The sequence below is a fragment of the Haliotis cracherodii genome, unplaced genomic scaffold (genome assembly GCF_022045235.1).
Source record: "Haliotis cracherodii isolate W230 unplaced genomic scaffold, xgHalCrac1.p SCAF_14, whole genome shotgun sequence".
Classification (NCBI taxonomy): domain Eukaryota; kingdom Metazoa; phylum Mollusca; class Gastropoda; order Lepetellida; family Haliotidae; genus Haliotis; species Haliotis cracherodii.
In genome coordinates this window covers 19,514,109-19,532,714 of record NW_027266269.1, presented here as the reverse complement: position 1 = coordinate 19,532,714, position 18,606 = coordinate 19,514,109, and the positions used below count along the sequence as shown (strand labels likewise).

Below are 18,606 nucleotides of genomic sequence, written 5' to 3'. Positions count from 1 at the left end.
AAAATGGGTGCAACATGCTCTCTTTGAAGAGCGGCCATTTAAGTTTCCACGTGATCGGTGTGAATTGTCGGCTCTCTATGTGTCGCATGTGTGATGTGAATTGTATGAATGGACGCGTTGTGCTCTCTGTGAATAGCGGCCATTTTGTTAATACACGTGTTTGGCGTGCATGTGCATGACCTGACAAATGTCCATGTGAGTTATAGTGGTATGTAAACAAACGTGTGTACTGAGATTCCTCTTGTGTATTTCATTTACTTATTTATTTTTCGAAATTTAAAATGTGTTTGAAACAGAACCTGGGACTGTAAGCGCTGGTATCTTCCAGTGATAGTACAAAGGAAGGCTTAAAATTTGCCACGTCATCACTCCTCAAAAACATCTTGAATGGCTAGATCAACAAGGGGGAACAACCGCACGGTCATAAATAATTCATAACCTGACGTCCATGCATTTATTCTCTGAAACGGGCTTTAAGGGAGAACAAAACTTACTTTTAGCATATGTAGCGGTTATCTCCCTTTAAGTAATCATTATTCGGGTCTAAAAGATATATGTTACGGTTGTAACTGTGTGTCGTGCACTCGGAGGTCAGACGAAGCAAGGATGTGGCGAGTGTTGTTTCCTCTACTCCCAGGTAGGCCAAAGAGATATAAGAATTATCTGTTTAGGGTAATGGTGTGTGGGATTTCGTATTGAGACCAGTTTCTGTTTCAGCTACAGCTGCTAAACCAGAGACTTTTTTTAAAATTAATCCTTTTAGCAAACACATAGTTTCTAACTTTCGATTATGAAACTCTGTCCAGTTGCCACGCCTAGGGCTTACCCCCGAGAATGGTATGTCATACGGACACGTGTTGGACATATGATGACTTGATTCACTATTAAATTTACCACAAAAATATCCTTGGGTTCAGTGAACGAATAGTTCAGGGTGTTTTCAGTATGACCTGTTGTCACGGACATTCTGGGGGAAGTTGGGGGAGGGCAGTTTAATTCCAAGTGGTCAGGGGCTACGAAACTGAATCAGGTTGTCATACTCGTTGATTTACTTGACTGTCTGTCATCATACCCCAACAGCACGGCACGTCCCTGGGGGTGGGGACACTGGTGTGCGTGGCCCAGATTCCATTACGTGCAGGACTTCCCAGATTGCTTGAATATTACAGTGTTGTTAAACATCACCCCCGATCTCACGTGTCTCGACCAACTGTCATAAGTAATCAGTACAGGTGCATTGATCGGAAAACAATATGTCAACGCAGTCTCAATTACCAGGAATCAGTGATAATGAAAAACTACTTCTGCTACTACTGCCACTACCACTATTACTACTATTACTATCACTACTTTTACTACTACCAAGAGAAAGGACTACTACTACTACTACTACTACTACTACTACTACTACTACTACTACTAAAATGAAATAATTACTACAACTTCTACTACTACTACTACCAAGCGTACAACTCCTTTTACTACTACTACTACTATTACTACTACTACAACTTCTTCTATTACTACTACTACTACTTCTCGTCCAACTACTTCTACTATGATTACAATTGCTGCTACTACTACTACTACTACTACTACTACTACTACTACTAAAATGAAATAATTACTACTACTACTGCTGCTGCCTCTGCTGCTACTACTACTACTACTACTACTACCACCACTACTACTACTACTACCACCACCACCACCTACTACTACTACTACCACCACCACCTCTACTACTACTACCACCACCACTACTACTACCTCTTACTACTACTGCTACTACTACTACTACTACTACTACTACTACTACCTCTAACTACTACTACTCGTGTGCGTTGATTTATAGCTAGTTGTCACCTCGCGACGTATGAGGTGAAACTGGGCGTGACGACATTACAGTGTAATAGTGTTTTCATGCGTGTTGCTAAGTCTGTGGTTATATAACAGCCATTTGTACTCGTGAACAAACAATATGTACGTCACTAAGCATAGGCGTAGAGATGCATTTGGGGCACAAGTTGGCAAAATCCACAACGCAGAATCCCGACGGGGCCACAGAGATTGCAGGATGGGCAGTTGGGTAACCTGGTGTTACAAGCGCTTAATCGTCACGCCATAGACTCGGGTTCGATTCCAGTAAATGGCGACTACGCATTTGGGAAACGATGACAAGCATGAACCAAATCAGCGAGCCTGACCACGCGATCCCGTTAGTCGCCTCTTACGACACACGAGGGTTGCTGAAGACCTGTTATAACTCGAATCTTTATGGGTCGCACATTTTACATGCTATTTTATGCGACTTGGCGATGGCCATTCAAGATATTCGCGTCTGGACCAGACAATTCAGTGATTGATATTAGCCGTCTGGGTATGATGCCACCCCGTCTGGGTATGAGTCTGGGCTAGACAAGCCAGTGTCTGAAAGCACGAGCAGTATAGTGGTAGTAGTGGTAGTAGGTAGTAATAGTAGTAGTAGTAGTAGTAGTAGCGCGAGCAGTATAGTGGTAGTAGTGGTAGTAGTAATAGTAGTAGTAGTAGAAGGAGTAGTAGTAGTAGTGGTGGTAGTAGTAGTAGTAGTAGTAGTGGTGGTAGTAGTAGCGCGAGCAGTGTAGTAGTAGTAGTGGTAGAAGCGCGAGCAGTAAAGTAGTAGTAGTAGTAGTAGCGCGAGCAGTGTAGTAGTAGTAGTAGTAGTAGCGCGAGCAGTAAAGTAGTAGTAGTGGTAGTAGTAGTAGTAGTAGTAGCGCGAGCAGTAAAGTAGTAGTAGTGGTAGTAGTAGTAGTAGTAGTAGTAGTAGTAGTAGTAGTGGTAGTGGTAGTAGTAGTAGTAGTAGTAGTAGTAGTAGTAGTAGTAGCGCGAGCAACAAAACCCTAACAAAATACCAATGATACTTAATGTCAGTGCTGAAAGACGACAAAATCACTCGCTAACGCAGGCCTCTGAAATCAGAAAATATTTGTTCCACATTTCAGTGTTTTCCAGTAAGATTACGCAGGATTTCATTCTGACCATCAAACAAACAGCACGGTGCCTCCGTGGTTATACTACTGGAAGACATGGCATCAACGAGGGACATGGTTCTCACCAGCCAATCTAAACATTGTTTACTAAGAGATTGAGACCAAATAAACAGTCTGTGTATAAACAAACTGCGAAAAATTATATCTGGGACAGACTATTTTCTCGGTTAGTTGGCCCCGCTTTAAACCTTTATACGATAGAAAAACTAACAAAAAACAAGTACGGGTCAATCTGTGTAGAATTCGGAATACCTTCAGGTTTGGAGTTACGTCCCTTGACTTAGGTGGCGCGTTAGGCAATGCACAACATCAGTCCAATTACAATGTTTTTATTCACGTTGCGTCTTTTTTTTTGATAATGCACACGTATCTGGACATTCGCTTTGGTTGTATACTCCCCAGGGAGCTGAAAATGAATATCGAGTACACACGGATCCATTTACCGGGGTAATAAAATCTAAGGTGCTTAGAGTACATAAATAGATTATTATTATTATTGTTATTGTTGTTGTGATTATTATTATCATTATTATTATTAGTGAAGCTCTCGAATATATTTTCTTGTAACGAATGACCATTTGCAAGTGCGCAATATGATTTAAAATACAGAATCAAAGTAGCAAAATACTGTGTGATTAGATTTTAAATACAGCCTGATAGTTAAAATAAACTATAAGTAAACGAAAATAAATGCAACACAAATATGATGAACGGAAATTCCATGCAGACCATTCGTAATACATAATAATTTGTATTTCATGCTTCTATATCCGTGATGCATTTGAACATCCTCCATGTTTATCATACTCCATGTCGGAATGATGAGATTTGATTGGTCCACGTGATCTTGATAAAATACAATATTCGTACTGCACGTGCTTTTGTGAGATTTGATCGTTCTAGTAAGTACATTCGTAATGCACGTGCCTAGAATGTTTGCACGAGCTAAAAAATTGCATTGCACAAAGTAGGTCAGTAGGCTGTCAAATCCGTTATAAATAATCATCAGTTGAAACAATAAAGTGACATTATATCTGTATTTATTGCACCTATTTTACTTCTGACTTAGATACATAACTATGACAAACAATAATGAAAACGTATATAAAATAACAAGGGCGTGCCTCTGTGTGGCTACTGAAAGGCCACGTGTCAATTACCCATTTTTAAAAGGTATGCCAAAGCGTTCGCCTTGATCCGATGTTCAAACAAAGCATCCCTTGATATGAAGCGTAAGCCTTGATCCGATGTTCAAACAGAGCATCCCTTGATATGAAGCAATCAAGTGGGCCAGGTAAACTTGTCCGCTGGGTACCGTTTGCTTGACCCCACCCTGCCCGGCGTGTGAACTGGTAACACAGGACTGGTCACACAGAGTGTGTACCCCGGGTAGACGAGCAGAACACACACACCCCAACCAACACGGCGTATCAACATTTGGGGCTCATATTACCTGTAGGATCGACAACATCCAACTTAAAATGCAGAATTCCAATTCTACTGCTTCTGATAATACTATCACTACCGATACTACTATCACTACCACCACCACCACCACTACTACTACTACTACTACTACTACTACTACTACCAACAACAACAATACTACCCCTACTAAAATGAAATAATTACAACTACTACTGCTGCAGCCTCTACTGCTGCTACTACTAATACCGCTACTACTACTAAGCTTACAACTGCTTTTACTACTACTACTACTACTACTACTACTACTACTACTACTACTACAACTACTACTTCTACTACTACCACTACTACCTCTACTGCTACTACTACCACTACTCTCACTACCGCCACTACCACTACTACTTCTACTTCTACTACCACCACTACTTCTACTACTTCTACCACTACTATCACTACCGCTACTACTTCTACTGCTACTTCTACTACTATTACTATTACTACTACTACTTCTAGTATTACTATAATTATTACATCTGTTTTACTACTAATCCTAATCCTGCTACTACTACTTCTCGTCCAACTACTACTACTACTACTACTATTACTACTACTATGAGTACAATTGCTTTTACTAATACTACTTCTGCTATTACTACTACTACTGCCAACAACAACAATACTACCACTTCTACTATACCACTACCACTCCTACTACACCTACTTCTGCTACTACTGCTACTACTACTTCTATCACTACCACCACTACTATCACTAGCACTACTACTACTACCACCACCACCAACAACAACACTAACACTACTACTACTAATAGTACCACTACTACTACTACTTCTACTACTACTACTACTACTACTGCTACTGCTACTACTGCTTGTACCACGTCTACCACATTTAATATTACTATCAATTTTCAAACTACTACTACTACTACTACTACTACTACTACTACTACTACTACTACTGGGCGGTTGGGTATCCTAGAGGTTAAAGCGTTCGCTCGTCGCGCCGAAGGGGCCGGGTTCGAGGACTCCACATGGGTACTGCTGCCACTACTGCTACTGCTACTACTGCTACTACTGCTTGTACCACGTCTACCACATTTAATATTACTATCAATTCTCAATACTACTACTACTACTACTACTACTACTACTACTACTACTGGGCGGTTGGGTATCCTAGTGGTTAAAGCGTTCGCTCGTCGCGCCGAAGGGGCCGGGTTCGAGGACTCCACATGGGTACAATGTGTGAAGCCCAATTTAGTGTTCTCCGCCGTGATATTGCTGGAATATTGCTAAAATCGATGTAATACCACTTTCTCTCACTCATTCACTCACTACTGTTACCGCAGTTGTAGTTACTACTACTACTACTACTACTACTACTACTACTACTACTACTTATGCTACGGTATGTATGACATCGTATCCCGATTGCGTGAATTGATGCTCATGATGTCAGTCATTGGATTGTCCGGTCCATACTCGACTAACATCTTAAACATATTTCTTAAACATTTCTGAGTGCGTCGTCAAACAACAAACAAACAAATTGACCACTGACACAACTACTACTACTACTACTACTACTACTACTACTACTACTACTACTACTACTACCCGGCAGGTTGGTCCCTGGCAATATAATCTGGTTGGAAGAGGTGACATAGTGGATCGTGATAGAATGCACACAAACTGACACCCACCGTCACACCCACCCCCTCCAGCTGCATTTATACCCCACTGTTGTCGTCAGAGCAGATCATATCCCGATGGCTAGGGCGATGTTATTAAATTAAGTCAGTGGTTTGTGTGTCTAGACGCTGTCGTTCACAGGCTGGTATACAAACTGCACAGTTAAACAGGAAAAAAATAGCATGTCCGGGTGCTGCTACGTTGGTTGAATCTCAATGAGTGAACTACTCCTACAGTATTGCCATGAAGTTAAAATCATTGCATGACTGACAAAAGACCTTTTACATTTCTGTCACTTGTTTTTTTAAATCAAAGGCAATATTTCAAGTTCAGTGATGTGAATAAAGGAAATTAGAAAAATGGAACTCAGAAACGTCAAAAATTGCTTTTTGCATCGTATTCGAATCTCCAACGGAGAGGATAAGACTTGGCAATGTTCAAATGATACATACGTATCTCGAATAACAGTAAATCAGTGTCTCCATCCCGACCCGTACCCCTACCGGCTGGCGGATGAAGGTATTTATGGAAATATGTGCGTTGACAAGTCATATTTAATTCGCCAGAAGCAAAGGGTAATTTCAAATTGAAACGCACCTATTATATCACACAAAATGATAACGGCCTTCTCTTATCCTGGCCTACACCGTTTGCTTAGGATTAGGACCAACCCTGAACATTTGGCCCGACAAAGTGAGGTTGATATATACGCAATATCTTCGTTTCAGTAAACACCAGCAGTTTGCTTTGTGAGACCCAGCGTTGGCAAGTTCACTCACGACAACGTTAGATTAATACTTAGAGAGCTAAAGCGTTAAGGGAATATTAACGTTAAATAAGATTAGATTCTTTAGTCGGTAGGTGGATAAATAATATAGAATTCCAAATGGTAAATGTTTGCTTGACATTGTGTTTTAATTGTGAAAGGATTGTTAACACAATCGCGTTCGACTTGCAAACAAAGCCTCCCATTGAGGATTTGAGATATGACAAATCAGGCTGAATTATCGCACACCTTATTTTGGAAGCTAAGAGGTGAAATCTTTCGCTTGTCACGTCGGAGACCCGGGTTCGATTCCCGCCAAGTATGAAGCTCATTCCTTGTGCCCACATGTTTGATAACCTATCCACGGGTAACATGTTGGATATCAAGTAGCTTGAAGTAGCGCCGTGATATAGCTGGAATATTGCCGAGCGCGGCGTTAAACAACAAAAAGTGAAATTTTATTTCATGTTGCTAAAAATCTAACACTTAAAACGTAGGCCTCACGTGTCAGTTAGAATAGACCCGAAAACCTGGGTACGATTCGACATGGATGCAATTTGCCGCAAGATGAAGATGCTTCGGACGAGTGAAACAGAGTAATGCTATGGCTGGAACGTCGCTAAACGTTTCAACTCACTCACTAACTCGCACAGTCATCCTAGTCCCTACCCCAAGTTTGATTTAAAAGTAAAACACGTGTTTTCAGTTTCTTACTTAAGTACCCTAAAGAACCTATCGCCTTGTAAAATGTTGCAGCTGATAAAGTATTTAAATGCAAACACGGACCTACATTTTCATTAACGTGAGTGAGTCTGGTTTAACGCCGCTTTTAACAGTATTCCAGTCATATCACGGCGTGTCAGCTTAATGTGGGAGGGAAGCCCGAAGTGATGCAGGTCTTAGACGCTTACCACTTCGGTGAAACCCACGAGCACGGGTATGGTGCTGACAAACCTAGAAACATAATCGGGGCGAACCGGGATTCGAACCCACAATCATAGGTTTCTGGCGTGCCTAAGAGACGCAACTCTGCACAGCGAGTCGCGGCGCCTTAGACGACTGGGCCACCCGCGCCCCCTTTTCATTAACGATGTTGCACTGTACAGGTAGGAGTCCACGAACACCTCACACTCCCACTCCTGTGTTTGAGGTAAAACCGGTTTTATTGTACTTACACCGATGTCGACAAAAGAATGTGTGTTAAAATAGAGCCTTCTTTTTCCGTGTGGATATCAAAGAGAACTTGCAAAAAGATAGCTCAACTGTATTCGGTATTATTCGGGACACGAAAAGGAAACAGTTAACACACAGATTTTCGGGGGTGAACAAGTGGTGGATTTGGACGTTGAGAGACGGAGACTGACACGGATTGAGGGGTGCTCGGGTTACTTTGACCTGATTTATATCAGCTTTTTGGGTATTTCTTGGACATATTTGTACCAGGGATTGATGTATTCTTGTACCAACAGGGGACACAGTCAGGTGTGATCAGTAAAATAACATAATATATAGTGTCAATACAAGAGAATAGCCAGTCGAGATTGGCGAGAAGGGCAAAGAAGCTGTGAAAGTTATGTGAATGGACCACTGAGAACCAGTGAAGACGCCAGATATTCGCGAAAAGAAATTGCTTTTATATATACTGAAGTGAGGTGCAGGGTAGCTCAGTGAGATAAGCGTTCACTCATCAGTTTGAAGGCCCGGGTTTGAATTCCATACGATTGCAGTGTGCGAATCCAAATATTTGTGCCCCAAGTTGTGCTATTGCTAGGCTTTACTCAGCTTTTGGCAATATTTGATTGGCGCTCGGCATTAAGGGGTTTAAACAAGGACTGGTCGGCTCAGAGTCAGTATATTGTGTCTGAGTGGGGTATTCATGTTCATCTGCGGCGTGGGGGCACGGGTGGCCCAGTTGTCTAAGGCGCAGCGATTTGCTGTGCAGAGTTGCGTCCCTTGGGCACGCCAGAAACCTATGATTGATGGTTCGAATCCCGATTCGCCCCAATTATGTTCCTAGGTTTGTCAGCACCATACCCGTGCTCGTGGGTTTCACCGAAGTGGTAAACGCCTGAGACCTGCATCACATCGTGCTTGCCTCCGACACAAATCTGACACGCCGCGATATAACTGGATTACTGTTAAAAGCGGCGTTAAGCCTCACTCACTCATTTATCTGCGGTATGGTAGTTCAGTGAGCTAGCACTATAAAATCGGCGTTAGTCCGGACTGGCACGTACAAGCAGCCACACACATCAACACACGTGCATGCACGTCGCTAAATAAGTGCAATAATCTTGAACGCGACGTGAAACCCCATTTCACCTCATCTCACCTTAATCTTTTACCTCTGAATACGTATACTTCATTTCATCAAACGTGAACTTTGAATAAAGATGGCAAATCGAAAACACAAACCAGTGTTGGCTCAAAGGAGGCCGCCATCTTGTTTTTCAAACGTGTACTTGTTGTTTTTTTAATCTGGAATCCTTATTCAAAGTTAAGTTTCGATGAAATAGTTATAGGTGAGTGAGGGAGTGACAATGTTATTCGCATCAGCAATTTCTCATGTAGTTTGTATATATTTTTTTAATTTGTTAACTCCCCAACATAACATATATATGACGATAGACTGTACATAATCGAGTATGGTCCAGACAAACCAGTGATTGATATGATGGACAACGTCATACGCCTTCATGGCATGATACTAACACACACACAAATCAAATCAAGTCAGCGAGCCCTTACCACACCTCATACGACTAGCAAGGGCTGCTGAGGACCAAGTCTTATCCTGTTTCACCTCCACGAGGTCGTATCGTCGTAGCAGTGATTTACAATGAACTATGATAGCCAGGTAAACAACGCTCTTGGGGCGCGTAGACTCTTTTGGGGTGCCCTAGCAGGTCGGCCAATAAATATATACAGCTCGAACAATCAACCTAATTCTATCGAACAATCAAAGCAAACGTATGACTGAGTATGACTGCCCTGTTACGAGACGTGATCACGTGACTGGTGCTTCATGTCGCGTTTAAGATGTTTGTTTGTTGGGTTTTTTTGTTTAACACTACACTCTGCAATACTCCAGCTATATGACGGTCTGTAAATAATCGAGTCTGGATCAGACAATCCAATGATTGACATGATGAGCATTGATCATCCACGCAATTGGGATGAGATGCCATGCATCAACCGAGTCAGCGAGCCTCGATCACTCGATCCTGTTTGTCGCCTCTTACGACAAGCAAAGTCGCCTTTCACAGCAAGCATGGGTTGCTTAATATCTACGCTAACCCGGATCTTCACGGGTCGTTAAAAATGATTTCACTTGTAGTGCAACGTGCTAACACGCGTGAATGTGTCTGTTTGAAGCAGTCGGGACTTGTGATGTCGTTGACAGTTCGTTCTACGTCATTCAAATACTAGACTATTCTTTTGTATATCTGTTGCTTTCATGATGTAAAGTTAGATATATATGTCCACAGGTACACACAAGAAATGTCTGCAAGTAAACACATAATTGAATATGGTTTACCGTCACGTTTTATTCATACCATTCAAATATCCTTTGTTATATCTCTTGCATTCAAGATAGTCTTCTAACAGATGTTCATAGCTACAGTCACGAGATGTCTGCAACACACATTAAGTATGTATCAGGGATTGAGGTTAATGGGGTTTAGTTCAAACTCGGGGTTTGACGTCGCGTTCAAGACCATTTCACGTATATAGCGACGTGCAAACACGTGTGTGTGGCCGCTTATACCAGTCCGGCCTAATGCTTAACTCACCTATGTACCATATACATGACGACAGACTGTACATAATCGTGTCTGGTCCATACAAACCAGTGGTTGATATGGTGGACAACGTCATACGCCTTCGGGGTATGATAACACGCACAACCCAGTCAGGGAGCCTGACAACCCGTCACCACACCTCATACGACGAGCATGAGTTGCTGAGGACCAAGTCTAGCCTCCATGAGGTCGTATCGTCGTAGCAGTGATTTACAATGAGCTATTATAGCCAGGTAAACAACGCTATTGAGGCGCACGGGGGTCTATACGGGTGCCCTAGCAGGTCGGCCAATAAACATATACAGCACGAACAATCAACCTAATTCTGTCGCATAAACAAAGCAAATGTAAGGGTATGACTTATCCGTTATTTGACGTGATCACGTGACTGGTGCTTCACGTCGCGTTTAAGATGTTTGTTTGTTTTGTTTTTTGTTAACGCCACACGCAGCAATACTCCAGCTATATGACGGCGGTCTGTTTATAATCGAGTCCAGTTATTGACATCATGAGCATCATCCATGCAATTGGGATAAGATGACATGCATCAACCGAGTCAGCGAGCCTCGGTCCCTCGATCCCGTTAGTCGCCTCTTACGACAAGCAAAGTCGCCTTTTACGGCAAGCATGGGTTGCTGAAGACCTACGCTAACCCGGATCTTCACAGGTCGTTTAAGATGATTTCACGTCTATTGCAACGTGCACACACGCGTGAATGTGTCTGTTTGTACCATTCGGGACTTGTGATGTCGTTGGCAGTTCGTTATACGTCATTCAAATACAAGGCTATTCTGTTGCTTTCATGATGTATAGTTAAATATATATATTTCCCGTTTACACACAAAAAAGGGGGCACGGGTGGCACAGTCGTCTGAGACGCCTGCGATTCGCTGTGCAGTGTTGTGTCCCTTGGGCACGACAGAAACCTATGATTGTGGGTTCGAATCCCGGTTCGCCCCGATTATGTTTCTAGGTTTGTTAGCACCATACTCGTGCTCGTGGGTTTCACCAAAGTGGTAAGCGTCTGAGACCTGCGTCGGCTTTCCTCTGTTATTAAGCTGACACGCCGCGATATAACTGGAATACTGTTAAAAGCGGCGTTAAACCCAACTCACTCACTCACTCACAAGTAATGTCTGCAAAAACACCAAAACTGTACCAGTGAATATGGTTTAACGTCGCGTTTTGTTCATGCCATTCAAATATCCTTTTTTATGTCTCTTACCTTCATGATAGTCTTCTAACAGATGTCCATAAGCTACATTCAAGAGACGTCTGCCACACACATTAAGTATGTATCAGGGGTTGAGGTTAATGGGGTTTGACGTCACGTTCAAAACACGTGTGTGTGGCAGCTTATACTAGTCAGACTTATGCTGGTTTTATATACTTATACTGAAGTGATTTTGTATGTAGCGCAGTGAGATAAGCGTTAGCTAATCAGCTCATAGGCCCGGGTTTGAATCTCATTTGGGTGCAATGTGCGAATCCGCTTATCGATGACCACCGTCGTGGTATTGCTAGGACGTTGCTAGAACGGCGTAAAAATTCTACTTACTCTATGTAGATGCGATCAACGCATCTCCTCTTCCGTTCCTCGTTTAATATCAGTTTTTCTATGTCAACATTGGGGGGTACGGATCGTCCCGTATGACTGAGTGTGGCTTCTTTTACGCCGCTTTTGACACTATTCCAGCAACATCAAATCTTCCCGAGGCATGAGAGTTAACTGACTATAAAAGTCCTGTTTCCACCCTTGCCGAACTAGGCTGGTATTCTGGAGTAACATTTTGGCTTGACTAACGAGTCTATGCATAGTCCAATCAAACTCGCGCACCGAAATCGAAATCCGGTGCGTAAACTATTGTGCAGATTTCGGTCGATTGCAGGATTTGCAAAGCATGTGCACCGCCAACTCGTTGTCAGCAGATATTTCCCAAATCTTTTCATATTTTTAATCAAGGTGCTCACGTGATTTGATGCATTACGCGATGTAAGACCCGTTTTATCACAATATAGATCTTGATTATCGATCAGATCGTCCTGACTGGGCTCCACCATTTGTGTGAAGCAAATGCAAGCGGTGGAATCTGATTGGTCCATAGGAGAGGCTCAGAAGGGACATAACTAATAATAGCCACTGGTGGCGCTACGATCGAGCCCAGTAATTCCAGCCTAGTTCGGCAAGGTGGAAACTGGACTTTTAAAGTCAGTTAACTCTCTTGCCCTGGGAAGATGGCAACATCACGGCGGCGGACACCAGAACTCGGCTTCACACATTATGACATAAACGCCTGTGGGGAAACCAGGGCCAGACAGAAATCATTACATTTTTTCTGTTTCTCATTTTATGCCTTCGAGTATGTACTTATATAACACATAAACACCGTATATTTACAATCGCACACGTGGTGTCATGATTTTATTGAAGAGTACACACTTGTGATCTCTACAGTGGTCTATTTCTACCACGTTTATGTGAAAACTATTACTTGTTTACAGAGCTGTTGATCTACCCCTCACTAGGTCAGATTGACATATACAAGAAGCATTATGACCTTTAAGGATCAGTCGCATGTTTGATTGATCTAAGCTCAATTATTTTGTGTGTGTCATAATATAGCTTTGATACTGCGGTGTTAAACATCAAAGACATTGTGTTTAAACTCTAGATAGATGTTTTATATATTATGGGTAGTTATGACAGGTATTTGTTTGGTTATTGTTGAAAAAAAGTCAAATAAATTCATGTTAGTTTAGTAATCAAAAAAGGATTTGTCACTGAAAACATTGATTGCTATGTTTTCCAAGAGTTGCTATGACGTGTAAATGGAAGGATTCTCCTACACATATTGACTTAACTTCACTCTGCTTTTCCCCACATCAACGTACGAAGGACATGTGATAGTCACGTGGACGAAAATACTAGTAATACCAATGAGGCGTCTTTCAATCGTTTGTCGAGGAACGAGCGGAGAGTCTGGCGTCTTTGGTCATGATATGGACACTTCTACTCGTGACGACTGATCCATCTGATTCTGTATCCTTCTCGCTCAATATATATTTCAGAAATGAAATAATAAAATATGTCCAATCATTATGTGTGGTGTATTAGATGGTTATAACGTCAGATTATTCGACTTATTAGATGAGTGTTATAACGTTAGATGACTGGGGTTGATAGATGAGTGTTATAAAGTAAGATGACTCGGGTTATTAGATGATTGTTATAACGTTGGAAGACTCGGGTTAATAGATGATTGCTATAACGTTAGATGACCCTGGTAAATAGATGATTGTTATTACGTTAGATGACTGGAGTTGATAGATGAGTGTTATAACGTAAGATGAATCGGGTTATTAGATGACTGTTATAACGTTGGAAGACTCGGATAAATAGATGATTGTTATAACGTTAAATGACTCTGGTTATTAGATGAGTGTTATAACGTTAGATGACCCAGGTAAATAGATGATTGGTATAAAGTTGGATGACTCGGGTTGATAGAAGATTGTTATAACGTTAGATGACTCGGGTTATTAGATGAGTGTTGGGTCTTCAGTGTGGCCTGTGACAGTGGAGGTGTCGGCTCGTCAATCGTCGACGCACGATGTCCGCACTAATTTGTCGCTGGTGTGTCGAGCAGTTTCTGCAGCAGCAACAAATCGATCTTGAACATGCTGTCGCACAATCTCACGATCCTGACGCCGGGTATTGACCCTTGGTCTTCCACTACGTAGTCGGTCATTTGTAGTGATGGAGGTCTGGTACCGTTGCTGGAGCCTGTATATATTCCTTACGTGGACTTGAAATCATTGGCTACTTGCCGGGCGGTTTGTCCAGCTTGCAATCGTCCAAGGGCTTGGTGTCGCTGATTCCTTGTCAATCTTGGCATGTGGTAGCAATTCAATAACAAATGAATGTTATCCGATCTGGGTTGATTTTTATAGGGCAAAAAATGGGGGAACGAATTTCAATTGCACGGAACTCACGTGCATCGGGTTACCATGGCCGTTGCCGTGATGCGTTTTGGCTATCGATTTTATTGTCATCTGCTTTGTTCCCGGACAAGGTAATGTTAAATTGTAGAACATTTGACAAAAAATACCCAGATATTTAAATGACAACTTATGTAATGTTACTTGGGGTGATGTTTCTTTTGCTGTTCAGTATGTTATAATTGATTTGGTTAATGTATTAGATAGCCAGAAACATCGCGGAATTCAGGAATGTAACAGCCAATGGCTCTTACTTTAAGCCTAGGTTACGAACTGACAGGAATATCCATCTTGCAGGATGCTGTATCCGTCAATTAAGAGACAAGCTTAAAAAAGTAAACTGGGTACATCACAGTAGCTGTGAGAGTTATTCACACTTTGTCAATTATCAGAAACATTGTGTTAGGGTGCTGTTATCAATTATATTATCAGAATATTGGATCGTTTCCGGTAAACTGATGACCGCTGTTTACTCAACCTACTTACGTCACTATTTGAACTGGCACTGCAGAGGGGGGGGGAGGGGGCGTATACGTACGGCACTGCCTGTTGTCTATTATATGATGGGCGGTGCCGTTCATTTCGCTTCCAATCATGACAGAGACGAGATCAAAGGGGTCGAAAATCATATATGACGGCATGAATGTTGCTCACGATATCAATCACTTGTTCCAGGCTCGATTTTCGGTGGTCACCTAAGATGTTGCGGAGATGTACAAGGACAACTGAGATTACCGCACTCCCCCATCCGTTATCCTATAATATCAGTTTTGTGTTCGGAATGTAAATACTGGGGGTACCCGTGAAGATCCGGGGTAGAATAGGTCTTCAACAACCCAAGCCTGCCGTGAGAGGCGACTTTGCTTGTCGTAAGAGGCGACTATCGGTATCGGATGGTCAGGCTCGCTGACTTGGTTGGTGCATGTCATCGTATCTCAATTCACTACTTGATCGTTACTAGGCCATAATCTGTTGTCACTTTGGTGGCTGCGGGTTCACGACTTGATTGCGTCATCCACTCCCTATCCGAAAAGAACAAAATTCTAATCGAGGGAATGTTCTTCATGAAGGTTAATATTTTATATCTTGTTGGCCATGTTATTGAGTTGTTATGATAATTTAAACTGATCTGTTGTACCCGTGGAGATCCGGGTTAGAGTAGGTCTTCAGCAACCCATCGTTGTCGCAAGCTCACTGACGTGGCTGATGCATGTCATCGTATCTCAATTGCGTAGATTGATGATGCTCATGATGTCAATCACTTGATTGTCTGATCAAAGACTCGATTATTTACAGACCGCCGTCATATAGCTGGAGTAATTCTGAGTGCGGCGTTAAACAACAAACAAGCACTACTGGGGGGCCTTTAGAAATGTCTGTCAATGTCCGGTGTAGGATTTACAACGCACTTCTACATCTCCGATTTGCCACACATATTTTTAATATAGATACCATCTCTCCCTCTTTCGATTACCTCTACTTTTGTCATTGAAAGTGATCTTTGATTAAGGATTACAGATTAAAAAAAGTACGTCTGTTGGAAAACAAATGGCTGACCCCACAAACATACCAACAGTTAAGTTTTCGAGATAGACTCATTACTTTCTAGTTCACTTTCAATAAACAAAATGGAAGTGAATAGTCGTTACTGCTATTATGTATCGATCATTGTCCCATTGAAAACCGATCCAAACAGTTTTATGCCGAAGAAATGTTCTACTTTAGAAACACTATATTAGGATCCATAGAATTCACAAGCATGCCTGACAATGTGTTGTCACCTGCTGTACTCTGTTCCAGCACTGGTCAGCTGCCAGGTCTGGACACAAGACATGCTGGACAACTTCGCCCAGACTCTGCAGGTCAGATGGAAGGTCAAGGACAATATAGAGTTTGACAACAAATACTTTGCGGAAGTGACCTTGACAAATGCCGGGTCGTACATTCTGAGTAAAACCGGGCAATGGAATATATACTTCGACTGCATCCAAATGATAGAACCCGATGTCCTACCCCGACCAGAAGGGGTTGTCCTGGAGGGTCAAGGGGTCAAGGTTACCCATTTGCAAGGTTCCCATTTTCGCCTTGAACCGACAGACACTTTCCTTGACCTACCGTCCAACACAAGCAGGAAAATCAAGTTTTATGTACAGTATTGGGAGGTTGCTAAAACAAGCATAATGCCGAACTGGTACGTCATGGCACCGGGTTTAACACCCAAGGTAATAGAAAGCACAGTTGGGGAAGAATTATCTTTCGTTGACGACTTCATTAAACCGCAGCAGGTGAAACGATACGCGACGGACAAGTATGCTCCCTTCACCCCACAGGAGAGATACAGACGGAATCACTTGACCGACTCCTCCGACAACGGAGAGGTCAGGATCATCCCCAAGCCCCTAAATATGACGGTGGTCAAGGAGGAGAGCTTGACCATCAACGCCGATACATGGAGGGTGTATGCTCTCGACAGCCTATCTAACGAGGCCAACTATTTCAAGCGTGAGTATTGTCCACACGACGTTAAAAAAACATTTGCTTGTCCATCCCGCCATCAGAAACTTTTAGTTGGACCCTTCATCCAGACCACAACACAAGATAGTCGTACTTGCGTAAAGAAGGAAAATACAATCACCAATATCAAAGTTATGGAGTTGATTGTGTACAATTTTAGACAACCAAGAGTAATTAACCAATGCAGCCTTTTGTCAGCTTGCGGAAATGTGTTTCTTCATAGACCTTTACATACTCATCACACATTCGTGAACTCTACTACAGTGAATATCACGAATTGTCACCTGAAACAACATTCTAAGTAGAATTATTGTTAAAGATGGTTAGTATTGGTGTATAAGTACCCACAAGACTAGACCCAAGGGTGTGACACTATCATGTTCATGCACCGACCGACCCGTGGACTGGAATTTTGGGTGAAAACTGGACATTTTTTCAGCTACTTTGCAAAACCTTATTTTTGAAATTAAAACGATGACCTTGAATAGTGTTCTTTTAAACGCGTAAAGCATATTTATTCATTTCAAGCATTTTCTGCGACAAATGTTTTTTTTTCCCCGCCGCACAGAATATCAAATGGTCGGTCCCTTTAACTAGAAAGGTGTTTGCAGTTGACGTCAGGCATGCCCAATCTAGTACATATTTACATGCTGAGTGAGTTACTTTGAGCTCATCTTATCTGATTGCGGGGAGCACGGGTAGCCCAGTCGTCTAAGGCGCCGCGATTCGCTGTGCAGAGTTGCGTCCCTTGGGCACCCCAGAAACCTATGATTGTGGGTTCGAAACCCGGTTCGCCCCGATTATGTTTCTAGGTTTGTAAGCACCACACCCGTGCGCGTGGGTTTCACCGAAGTGGTAAACGTCTGAGACCTGCATCACTTCGGGCTTTCCTCCCACATTAAGCTGACACGCCGCAATATAACTGTAATACTGTTAAAAGCGGCGTTAAACCCAACTCACTCACTCACTCACTCTGATTGCTATTTCATCAAATAATCTGAAATTCAATGAAATGTGAACCTGGTTATGAAATTTGATGCGATCGAGATCCCACCGAAGAGATCATGCATACCAAGTATCGTCAAATTCCAATCATTAACACTCCAGTTATCTTGTACACTATCTGTTTGGATTACCATCTACAACTCAGCAGCCTTGAACTTCAATTTCATCCACTCACACGCGATAACATTTTGTCTTGCAAACTGTGTTTGTGGTACAAATATAAAGTATCCATTTTATACATCTAACATTACTTCCTGAATGAAATAATTTACAAGTCATGCATGAATTACCCTCAAAGCGACCTTGGTCATCTGACCTTTGAATTTGTATGAATAATTCTGAATTTT

The 18,606-nt window shown here is 42.2% G+C and overlaps 1 protein-coding gene across 1 annotated transcript in view; it reads left to right on the top strand.

Annotated features, from left to right (window-relative positions):
* Positions 1-551: 551 nt before the first annotated feature.
* The window catches only part of LOC139461059 (uncharacterized), a 44,100-nt gene continuing 26,045 nt past the window's right edge, over positions 552-18,606 (top strand). The window contains exons 1-2 of the mRNA XM_071242575.1: positions 552-637; positions 16,541-17,242. Of these exons, the coding sequence (XP_071098676.1) occupies positions 607-637; positions 16,541-17,242 (733 nt within the window). The 5' untranslated portion in view covers positions 552-606. The remainder of the gene's footprint in view (positions 638-16,540; positions 17,243-18,606) is intronic.